The sequence below is a fragment of the Myotis lucifugus genome, unplaced genomic scaffold, assembly GCF_000147115.1.
Source record: "Myotis lucifugus unplaced genomic scaffold, Myoluc2.0 scaffold_48, whole genome shotgun sequence".
Lineage (NCBI taxonomy): Eukaryota > Metazoa > Chordata > Mammalia > Chiroptera > Vespertilionidae > Myotis > Myotis lucifugus.
In genome coordinates this window covers 59,849-72,450 of record NW_005871096.1, presented here as the reverse complement: position 1 = coordinate 72,450, position 12,602 = coordinate 59,849, and the positions used below count along the sequence as shown (strand labels likewise).

The following is a 12,602-nucleotide window of genomic DNA, read 5'->3' as shown; positions in this document are numbered from 1 at the left end:
TTCTGTTTGGGGGTGGGGGGGCAGGCTTGCTTAGGTAAAGAGAGAAAAATTTATTATCATTGCAATGCAAAAATCTTAAAATTGACTATTCAATATGACTGTTCTTAAAATTTTCTTGCTACTCCATCATTTTGCTTCCCGTATCTAAATTCCTCTTAAATCTTACAGAGCAGTTTATTTCCTTTTGTTTTCTCACCATTCCTGTCTCATGCTTGTAAGAAATAAGGCGAGCCCTGCAATTCAGGGGTCCTGGTAGAACACAAAACATACTCGGGAGCCAGGCAGCAAGGCAAATACCATTACCTTGTGTTCGCACACACATGCTCTGGGAGCACACGCACACTGAGCAGGCGGTCTGCTTGGCTTTTCAATCCTGATGCACGTGACCTGTCCCTCACTCTTGATTGGAGCTCAGGCACACAGTCTTTCGTAATTGGCTAATTCAAAGGGAGGATTGGCCTTTGCTGTTTCAAGATGGTGGCCCCCAAGGGAGCTGTAAGTCATGCAGCCAACATGGCGCTGTCTAAACTGTTCTTTGACAGAAAAGATGGCTTGTTTATTCTCACAATTCCCCCCTTTTCTTTATTTAAACTCTTTTCTTCAAACTCAGCTGACATTCATTGACTTTCATGCTCGCAGTGTCTAGGAGAAGACTAATTTGCTGTTTGGTCAATATGGTTTCAGTTAACCTTTGGATAATACATGGGATGATGTAACATCCCATCACTGTAACTCCTAATCAAAGGGGTGAACATGGATGCCACCTTCCACTTTCAAACCATTGTCTAGTGAATCAGAGAAAGGGTCCTCAATCCCAGGCTCCAGCTCACTCATTAGCTAAAGCTGCCAATGCCTGCAGGGCCTCAGTGATGGTCCATCTGGCTGTGTTGTCAGGGATGAATGTACAGTACTGACCCCCAACATTACACATATTTCTTCTTTTTCTGCCAGAATCATATTCAAGGCCAACCTATTCTCCCAGGTCATCCTGCTGGTGGCATCTAATTATTCAGCTATCCTTTAACTGCATCTCGAGTATAGTTAACAAGCCTTTGCTTGTTATCCTATATAACAGTGGTTCTCAACCTGCCTAATGTCGCGACCCTTTAATACAGTTCCTCATGTTGTGGTGACCCCCAACCATAAAATTATTTTTGTTGCTACTTCATAACTGTAATTTTGCTACTGTTATGAATCGTAATGTAAATATCTGATATGCAGGATGTATTTAGGCGACCCCTGTGAAAGGGTCGTTCGACCCCCAAAGGGGTCGCGACCCACAGATTGAGAACCACTGCTATATAATAAAAGGCTGATATGCAAATTGACTGAACGATGTAACAACCAGTCACTATGACACACACTGACCACCAGGGGGCAGACACTCAAAGCAGGAGCTGCCCCTTGGTGGTCAGTGCACTCCCATGGGGGAGTGCCGCTCAGCCAGAAGCCCTGAGCTGGGTTCATGGCTGGCGAGCGCAGCGGTGGTGGCAGGAGCCTCTCCCGCCTCCACGGCAGCACTAAGGATGTCCAACTGACGGCTTAGGTCCGCTCCCCACGGACAGTGGGCCTAAGCCATCAGTCAGACATCCCCCGAGGGCTCCCAGACTGTAAGAGAGTGCAGTCTGGGCTGAGGGACCACCCGCCAAATGCATGAATTTCATGTACTAGGCCTCTACTAGTAAAGATAATTAATCTAACCACATTCTTGTTTACAGTGGGCCACCAGAACAGAACACACTCAAATCCTGCAGCAATCTGATTTCTAGCCTTAAACTCCTTCGGCATTCCTCCTGGAACTCCAATGGAACCTATGTATATATGGGGATCAAAGGAGCCCTCTGGACTCTCTCTCCTCTTCCTAGTCTGTCCATTGAAAAAGGTTTACGTATGCCAAAGTGAAAGGGATAGCCAATTGTATCAGAGCACAAGTTCCGCTCCATCTGATGGACAAGGCCCAAGTCAGGGTTCTCCATAACACCACCAGACATCAGCACGGGGTATCGACAGTGCAGCAGGATGGGCTTCTGAGGATACTTGGCCATTTATATATCCGGATAAATTTCTCATAAACTCCAAGTACTGTTACCTTCCCCTCCCCTCTTGAGAAGCAGGAGGTATAGTTTATGTGCGAGGACAGGGGCTGGATCATTTTGGGGGGTCCTTGCTCTTTACCTCTGTTGAATGGGAACAACAGGGCAAGAGTCTTACAGGAGGTGTTTCCCCAGGCGGTTTCCTCCTGGTACAAGGCAAGCACATATTCCATCCCATTACTGTCTGAGGTCCATCCGAACAGAAATGGGACCACTTGGGCCTCTAACCTTCCTGCCACACAAGTGTAACGTCGCTTTTATTTAGGGTGCATACAGAATATTTAATCCATTCAACCCAGGCATTCATTCCCTTATATCCTACTTCTATTTGCATGGTGGTGGCAGTGCCTAGGGGATCTTGTCCTGTGACTTCTATTCCTAAATCTAGTCCTAGCCAATCTTTTGACCTAAAAGCTGAAATATCCAAGTCATTCAAGTTACCTATAACCAATAACTTAACTGGGTAAGCATGATCCAGATTGTATACCTTTCTGCAGCCCACATTGTAAGCCCCTGCAATTTGCCAGATCTCTAAAGCAAATAGAACTCAGCACATGATGGTGATTAAGACAGCTCACAGTTTTTAGCATCAGTTTCAAGGGGATATGTCGTGGTATGGCTGTTCAAGTTGAGGTGTGTCTGCCCTTAACCCGTGTGTGATGGGTCCAACCCCACTGTGCAGTGCAAACAGCAGTCTCTGTGGTAAGCAAGACAAGGTAGGGTCCTTCCCAGGAGGGTTCCAACTTGCTTCCCCTCCAAGTCTTGATTAGAACAAACTTGGTCTCCTGGTTGATGGCGATGAACCGGAAACTCAAGAGGGCCTTGGGTCAGGAGGCCTTCTAACCCGAGAGAGATTAAAGTAGAAGAGATACCCAGTACATAGTTCTTAAGAAATTTGCTCCCTAGTTTCCATTGTAGGAAGATCTTGAGGCATTCCAGAGCCTATTGGAATCACCTACAGTCAACTCTAGGTAAAAAACAAAAACAAAAAATTTTTCTTAAAATTTAAACCCTAGGAAGGTTGTCAAACCCATTCTACCAAAAGATTACATAGTATTCAAAGTGACAAGAGGGTATTAAACACAAACATAAGCTAGTAAAACTTTAGTTCCCACAACTAAGATTACTTTTTTTTAATACCTGATTAATATATAACGATTTATAGAACTTTTGCTTCAGAAAAGGACTAACCAAAATAAGGTTTATTTTCTAACTTCATTTGTCCTTGGGTGTGGTCAGCAAATAACACTAATTGGATTTCTGCTATCAGTCTCCCTGAGTACATTGATAAAAGCTATTTACTTTCTGTTTAGGGAGGCAAAATGCAAATCATTCACTCATAAGTGTCCTTGGTTAGGGAAGATAGGGTTTATTAGATGGCTCCAAATTGCTGTTTAATTATTTCAATTTCCCTATTCTGTTTATTTTGGCTTATAAGCCTGTGTCGTTTATTCAATTTCTTTTAAACATTTTTTTTTACAAATATTCTATACCTTTCAGAAATCTTTCTTTAGAAACCTTATAACTTTCAGAACTAATCAGCTTTAGAAACCACTTTCTTTCTTCTTCAAAGTGTATTTTCATGTCTCATGCTTTCTCTATTATACCAAAACCATAATTTCTTTTCATAATTTTAGAATTCTTAACCCTTAGAAACCTTAATTTTTAGGTGGCATATAAGTAATTAATATGCCTCAGATTAGCAATACATTCACATTTTAAGAGATATTTCAAATAAAATATAAGACTTATTCATTAATAGATTCAAATCCATCCTCTATACCAGTATTTTCCCTAAGAGGCAAATTCAAATTAATTAATGTTTCAATATCCTGTTACTTCAAAATATTTAGATGTTTATCATTTAACCCAGCAATGCTCGAAAACCTTTAAGTTATCAAAGACTTTGGAAAATTATGTATAGGCATATGAGGCTGGAGAAAGGGGTGGAGAGAGAAGGGAGCAGGTCCCATAGCCTGTTCCCAGACCTCTATCTGCTTGGATTCAAAACGGCCACATTTTTCCTTAGTGATAACATGCTAAGGTTTGGGTGATGAGTTCAGCCTCTGATAGTAGCCGGACTGTTAAGTAAAGAAATGTTCTTTGGGAAGGGGGTGAGAATGTGGCCTTGGGATCTAAAGGCTCAGTGAGGGCCCCTTCCTTTTTTTCTGTGACCCATATGCTCCCTTTCCCAGATGGCCATACCCGACCTTCAAATCACTCCCCCTTCTTTTCCCGAGAATAGTATTCCCAAGATAGACATTGACTCAGGTCTATGTATACACTTGTAGGCCCAAAAATGCAACTAGCTGGTCAACTGAGCCACGTGGTCTTCCAGCAGAGGTTTTAACTCTTTTTTTTTAACACTGCTCCAACTCCTTTCACAACCTAGAAAAGCTGTTTCCTGGTGGCACAGAGGCCTCAGGGCCGGTTGGAGCCTTATCAGGACAGCCCTCCTCCTGAGGGGGAGGCTGGGATTGTAAATCGCCATCTTGGATGTTCCCTCAGATTGTCCCCTGGTCGCATAGGGAGGGGAAGGCGAGGCAAGGGATCCCCCTTCTCTGTCTGCCCTTCTTCTCTTTTAGGCCTCTCTGCCTTTACAGGGAGAAGGACAACTGGCCCCTTCCTTCAACAGAGAGTGACTGGACTTTTATTATTAACATATTTATAATTATTACTGAAAAGCTTTATCATAAATCCTTCATTTTAGTTACATCAACTTTGAGAATTTAAAGCCAATTATTACCTAAAGCTTTTTCTTGACCAATTTTGTAAGAGGGAAAACTCAATGTACTATTTTATTTTTCTCCATAAGAACAGGAGTGCCCCTGCTTCACTGCTAGAGGGAAATTCTACAGATCTGTTCCTCCCAGTGTTATGGGGAAAAACAGAACAATGGGGACTAGTTATGGTTATATAACCATATAATATATGGGGATATATTAATTATGCTGTTAACCATGATTACCCTTTTCGTTCAAACAAACCTGGCTGGGAGTTGTATGCCCCCGGGATGTGGGAGTCACCCTTGTAATGTGGTCAGTCCTCATTCAAGAACTTCCCATTATCATGGAAGCATTAACCTTGTTGCCCAACCCAGCCTACATAGCTTACTTCCCTATATTCATAAACCAAGGAAGAGCAAACTAAAGCCCCTAAAAGATAGAAAGCCAACATTACATTACAGATACACAGACAGAAATCTCACTAGCTAAGAGTTTCTGGTGGATAACACCCTAAGAGGGAGAGCAGGAAGAGTCCCCAAGAAAAAAATTGTTGGCAGCTGCTGGGACTTTCCTGCAGTCTCTGTCACGTGTTCAGCCTCACCACACATAACTGGGCTTCCCCAAAGCAGGACTTGCCCATTTTTAAACAAATTAAACAAACAAGAAAGAGACATAAAACATCAACCGAAAAACTCTTATACAGGTGCACACAACACACTAAAAGTTTACACCACAGAATCCCCTGCATTAAGAACCACTAAAGCAGAGCAATGTCTTCTGTCCCTGATTCGGGAACTGCCCCCCCCCACCCCCCCTAAATCTCAGCATTCTCCCCAATGGACTATTTCAGGGGAATATATTCCCTAGGCCTAGAATTTCTATTTGCCATCCTTGGCAGGTCCTTTGTGACTATGTACTCAACCCCCCATTTTGGAAGTTTTAAGATGGTGGCCCCCAGGGAAGCTGCAAGTCATGCAGCCAACATGGTGGCTGCCAAGTCACGCAGTCCAAAATGGTGGCTATCTAAACTGTTCTTTGACAGAAAAGATGACTTGTTTATTCTCACATGCTCAGGATATCACCTTCAAATACCAAACTATTTTCCTAAACATGGTAGCCTACCAAAAATAAAATTTGATGCCAGTTATGAAGATTATACATATTCTTTTCACCACTCAGTAAGTGTTAGCTAAGGGGAAAAATAATCCATGTACTCAATGGTTATAACTGAGGATAAGCTTGCTCATCAGTTTCTCATCAGTTTTTTGGGGTGATAAACTTCACCTGGATTGAGGGTGTAGCCTTGAGGCCAAAGAAGCCATTCTTCAAACAAACTTTACTCAGTGATACTGATATCGACCTTATAATTGCGACTAATTGTGACTCACTATCAATTTCACCAATCTTAGGAGTGTGATTAGAATTCAGCATTTTCAGGCTTTCCCCCTCTCTGTTCTCATAGTCTCTTAATACAGATTCTATTAAGTTGGTACAGTTATGTTCTACAGAAATTAAGTTTAAAACATGGGAGTTCATCCCTATAAAATTGAAATCCCAACCATATGTACATAATTTGTTCCTTTATTTAAGTTCACATTCTTACTAGTATTTTCAAAGTGCTGCATGTGTGTGTGTGTGTGCGTGTGTGTGTGTGTTTAGATTTTGAGCTACTCACGGGCCAGGTCTTCCTGGATTGTGTTGTGTCAGCAGTGAGGGTCACACTGCCCTTAGACATCAAATATACATGATTTGTAATTACAGTGACTTTTTCTGTCAGTGACCATGTAGAATACACCTTAATAAATGAATACTACAGCAATATGATTTCCATTCACTCCCAAGTATCACAGGACCATAGCTTCTAACAGCCTATTATAGTGTTCTGACCTAACCTTCAAAATGTCAATAAATTGGATTATAATGTAAGCCATTCTAAATGTCTTTGAAAGAAGACAGATGGATGTTATGCTGTCATGAATCTGAACCTCTGGGAAGTCTATGTTCAGAAAAACAGGAATTAATGTTTTTGCTTTAGCTGGTAATACTCTATGCTACTTTCATTTGCTATTGGCCAATAATAATAATTTTAAAATGAATGAAAAAATTTCAAAAAACACTTTAAGCTTGAAATGCTCAACCCATCCAGTTTTTGGTTTTTTGTTTGTTTGTTTGTTTTTTGTTTTGTTTTGTTTTTTTATGTTGTTTTTTTTTTAATCTTTGGCACCTTTGATTCCATAGATATAGATTATCAGGCTGCTTCTGCCACAATGTGAGCACATTTCCATATGGAAGTGTTAATTAATTGCAGAGGTAACTAACTACTGCTGAGCAATTGCATTCAGCAAGGTGAACAAATGGAAAAACAGGGAGGGAGTACTCATTCTTAGAGATGTTCACTGTTGCTTCTCACCCAGATCATTTGTTAATGATCCTGGGAATTCTTTCTGAACATTTTTTTTCCCTCATTCAGCTTACTTAGCCATAAGCATTAAAAAAATCTAGAAATGGCAATCCCTTAAATTAGCAGAGACTGATGCTCTGTTAATGTTTTAATGCATAAATTTCTACAGGCCACAACACCAATTTCTGAGTACCTGCATGTATAGGGGTCCTGTCAAAGTCTCCATGATCCCTCCCTTCTCAGGACCCTGGTGGGTTCCTGGTGACCATATTTGTACACCTGTGACTTTCCTTCCAGCTCGTACTAAATAATTTTGGGAGAGTTGGCACCTAATCCAAGGTGAACCAAGGAAATACTCTGGGGAATTGTGTATTAGGAGCAAATAGATCCCAAGAAGGAAGTTGTTTCACTAATGTCAGAGATTTCCAGAGGAAGTCGCCAGGCACATCCTACAGCTCAATTTTCTGGAGCTGCCTTGATTCCCTCCCTTTCTGAGTTATGATTACTCAGCTTTTCTTGGTATCATAATAGGATCTGGGGCAAGAGAAACTAACTTGTCCAGGATATCATAACTGAAAAAATATCCAGTCATGGACAAGTCTCTGGTATGATGTATGGTTTCCCAAGATAATATCAATTAGATTTATTTTATCTATTGATTGCTGAATGGATTGATCATAAAGATAGCAATAGTAAGTTCAGTTATGCTTTCCAAAAGTTGAGTGTTTTTTTTATTATCGCAACTGTAGGATCCATGCACATGAGACATTAGTTATTCATTTTACACACAAGGCTTTGTTAGCTTTTCAAATTGCTTTGTGAAAACTCCAGAGCTTCACAACGTGTGAATCAGTGGTTCCGCGTAAGATTTCAAGGCATGGCCTGATTTTGATGTGATGCGGTTAATTAACCAGATGACACCTGTCTGAAAATGAGGTCAATTAAGTGAGATATGCCGACCAGTGGGAGTCAAATGCTATTTTCAAGTATCTCTAAAGCTCATTAACAGTCCCACAGATAATATTTCATTCTAATTTTATGTTGAAATAATTATTTAAAACTATAATAAAAAACAAGTACACTATATAGTGTCCTATGTACATTTTAATGCATTCAAGACCACCTCAATATTAAATTTATGCAGCCAGGTTGATTTATGCAGAGCATGGAGAATTTTTGCTTTGAAGCAAGTAAGGCTTCCTTTTAATCCAGCGGTTCTCAACCTGTGGGTCACTACCCCCTTGGGGGTCGAACGACCCTTTCACAGGGTCGCCTAAGACCATCCTGCGTATCAGATATTTACATTACGATTCATAACAGTAGCAAAATTACAGTTATGAAGTAGCAACGAAAATAATTTTATGGTTGGGGGTCACAACATGAGAAACTGTATTTAAAGGGCCAGAAGGTTGAGAACCACTGTTAATCCATCATTAAGCTCCTGCTAGAGATCAACTACCTATAAATGTATCTGAACCATGTAGAAAGGTGTCATTGATCATAGAGGTGGTTACTTGGCACACAGGTATGGGTTTTTTTACCCAATTCAGGTAGCCTATAACTGGTCATATAAGATTTTTAGAAACAAATGTTTCACTATTATTAGGATTTTCTCAATACTATACTAATAAAATACAACAAAAAAATATTGCTGCTGAGGTAGATTTAAGGCCCTAATTATAATTTCTGCTTCCAAATTTGTGTGGTCATTAAAATAGATGACAACATTGAACTTATAAGATAATTTTATATTAACAAAATACTCTTTTTACTTATTTTATTTCTATTTTATAGATTGAGCTTCTATTTAAGATTTTGTTTCATTAATGTTTTCCTCAAAGGAAATGGTTTGAAAACCACCATTAAGCCAAATTTCTCAACCTTGGCACTACTGACATTTTGAAACAGATAACTCTTTACTGTTGGAGGCTTTCCTGGTCATTGCAGGATGTTAGGCAGAATCCCTGGCCTCCACCGACTGGATGAAAGTATCAGGCCTCCACTACCAGCCTGACAATCAAAAATGTCTACAGATATTGCCAAATGTCTCTTATGGGGAAAAATTACCCACTGGCTAAGTCATAGGATCATAGGACTTGCCACACTTTAGTAATGTATATATATATAAAAAGCCCATGACCCTAACGCCATAACAACCAAAGACCAGCGAGGGTGTGCAGGGCTGCAAGCAAGGTGAGGCCACACGGGTGGGCGGGGCCATGCTAGTTCTCGTGCTGGGCTTCTAGTTTATAGATAATTTTCACAATCTTTTTACTTATAAGAAGCTATTAAACAAATACTATAGTAGGGTAGATAGATAATTTTTAAAACATTTAAAAATATGTATTGTGTTGTCTCGTTAAGGGTGTTTTCAAATACTTGCAGGCCATAAAAACAGGCTTGTGAAATTGTATTTTAGAAAACAAAAAATATGCAGTATATATTTTTAAGTAAAAAAATTAATGCATGTAATTATGAGAGCAGGAGTCAAGAAAGAATCTAATAAAATCCTTTCATGTGCTAAATTCTGGAATATAACTAGTCTCTAAAATTTTTGTAAAACACTTTGAAGAAATGTTTTATAAATTGCACCTGATTTTTTTTTTTTGCTTTTGCCTATTGCTCAAATAAATCTGATTACATTGACCAACATCCTGTCTAAGAAAGGCTTCAAAGGGAATGCCCCAATGCTCATCCTGTGAACTCTCATCTTTCATAAGGAAAGCCTGAGAGAAATTGGAAAGGATTAGGGTCTTTTGTAACAGTGTTTTAAGAAGAAAGTTCCTGTTAGGTTAACACACATGACCAAAACAATAAGTCACCTTGGCAGCCTCAAAAAACATAGGAATGAAGAGTACTTTGTCAAATTTAGATACTCTGTTAGTGAGAGCATAAATTGGCACAACCTCTACCAAGGGCAATGTGGCAAAACTTACAATGCATATACCTTTTTCCAACCATTCCCTTTCCAGAAATAGCCAACAGATAGTAGTGAGACATAGAAGGGTGTACCAGTATATTCAATGCATCTTCATTTGTAAAATTAAAAGACAGGAAACAGTGTAAATGTCCATCAAAAGATGACTGGAAATATAAAGTATGGTATTTCCATACAACTGAACACATTGCAGTAAAATTTTTAAGACAGCTTATTATTTACGGATATAAAACCAATTCCAAGATGCATTGTTAATGCAAACAAGAAAGGTTCAGAGCAGGTAGGCAGCTGTCTAAGAAGCTATCCTCTAAGAAGATATAGCCGTACTCCTATTTGCACAAGGAATATTCATGGAAAATTTCCAATGTTGTGGTTCCTGGAGATTAAAGTAGCAAGGAAACTTTCTATTATTAAATTTGAATATTTTGAATTCTTTACATTACAATCACACGTTACTTTGTGAGAGAAGACCATGCCATTTTTTCAAAGAAAAGTGCTTTCTCAATTCCATAGTAATATGCAATGTTCGTAAGAGTGGATAGCCTAGGAATTTCAGTTACTCTCAGATTCCATAGCCCAGGCAAATGAAAATGGAGGGATAATGGAAACCCAGGTGAGATATCTAGAGTCAGGGTTTGGGGTTTTGCATAAAAACATAAGCTCAACTGGAGTTGGTGACTATGTGGTATGAACACCAATCCTAAGGTAGTGTTTCTTTCCTGGTTATATTGAGTATAGGTGGACCAGGGTCTCAGAGATGAATTTGACAAATCTCTGTAATAGTGGGTAGTGTTAGGCACCGAAAGTTATAGAGGACAGGTTTTGTTGTTGTTGTTTTGTTGTTTTATTATTAGGTTGTAGCAGGAGATGAAGGTAGGCTTTGATGCATATTGTAGATGACCTACTTATAGGCAGGACTTGCTGAAGATACTGGCAGAGACATTGGCAGGATGCTATGGGATAAAAATAGCTATAATAATGACCAGCATTTATGGAGCACACATCTCTTTTAATTCTCACTGCCATTCATCCTATGTAGTAGGTGTTATGATGGATAAGGGGACTGAGGCTCACGGGGCTCAATTAAATAGTCCAGGCTCACAAGACTAGTTAGCAGCAAAGAAAGACTCAAATTCAATCTGCCTGCCTTCAAAAATGTTAACCACCAAATTTTTATGCCCATTGGTAACATGATCCGGGGCTGGGAAGCCTGAAACTGAGGGCCATCGTACTTATGATGCTATCTTTCTCTCTCTCATCCTGACAGAATCACCACCACAGCTGCATGTATGATGGATCTACGAAGATATCCTCTGGATGAACAAAACTGCACTCTGGAGATTGAAAGCTGTGAGTTACTTGGACAGGGGAATGGAAAGGGGGGTGCGTGCTTGACTCAATTAAATTCCACCTTGTGCTGAATGATTGCTAGGATATTTTCAGCTATACTATGATGCCAACTTTTTAAGGGTTTCCCACTCTAGTGACATTTCTCCTTATATTGGTGTCTCCAAGTTCATTTCAATGCGGTTACATTTTTGAACCATGAGAAAAGTCTACTTAGTTTAGCAGGACAATTCATGCTATCTCCTCAGATTGGAGTTTCTCCCAAGGTGTTCTAACACCCAAACTGCATTAACAAGAGGGGGAAAAACATTTTAGTATGTAAAGGCTTTAAGAGATTGTTTTTGATTTGATAGTCTCCACCTGGAGGGTTGTAAATTGTTGTATTTTAGAAAAACACTATGGTAGGGTCTTGTGCGCTTTTGTCTTTCTTCATAGGAAGAATAAACCTTCATGATGCTCGTGCATTGGGTCAAAGACTTGCTATGTTTCAGGTCTAGTGACTAATTTTGGTTTGTCTTCTTGGGCTGTTTTCATTGATTGCTTTCTTAACAATTTGAATATTTTAGTCACTGATACTAATGTGATTGACTTTGTTTCATTGTTTCATATGAATATTTTAGTCACTGAGACTTAGTTTGATTGACTTTGTTTCATAGCTATCAACAAGCAGGCATTTAAGTCCATTTATTGTGAATACCAGGCCTAGGCCATTTCCTGGTTTTAAAGGACACAGAAAGATGTAGTAGTAAATTCAGAGCATTATAATGCCACCTACTATAATGTGAGAAATAGACAGATATTTACTTAAATCATCTAAAATTCTTCCCAGATCTAAACATCAAAATAGTAAAAGAAAATGGGAAAAATTCAGTGACCTCATAGTATTATTAAAGAATACCAGTAAATATAGTACTGTACTCCTAATTATCTGATTATTAAGAAACTAGAGGCCCAGTGCACGAAATTCATGCACTCGGGGGGGGGGGGGGGTAGCGGGGCAGGGATTCCTCAGCCCAGCCTGTGCCCTCTCACAGTCCAGGAGTCCTCAAGGGATGTTTGACTGATGGCTAAGTCAGTTGTCAGACATCCTTAGTGCT

The 12,602-nt window shown here is 39.7% G+C and overlaps 1 protein-coding gene across 1 annotated transcript in view; it reads left to right on the top strand.

Annotated features, from left to right (window-relative positions):
• LOC102432079 (gamma-aminobutyric acid receptor subunit beta-1) overlaps positions 1–11,508 on the top strand; it is a gene marked incomplete at its 3' end in the record, with an annotated part of 263,385 nt that extends 251,877 nt beyond the window's left edge. The window contains exon 5 of the mRNA XM_006088450.3: positions 11,426–11,508. Coding sequence (XP_006088512.2) covers positions 11,426–11,508 — 83 coding nt within the window. The remainder of the gene's footprint in view (positions 1–11,425) is intronic.
• Positions 11,509–12,602: the final 1,094 nt, after the last annotated feature.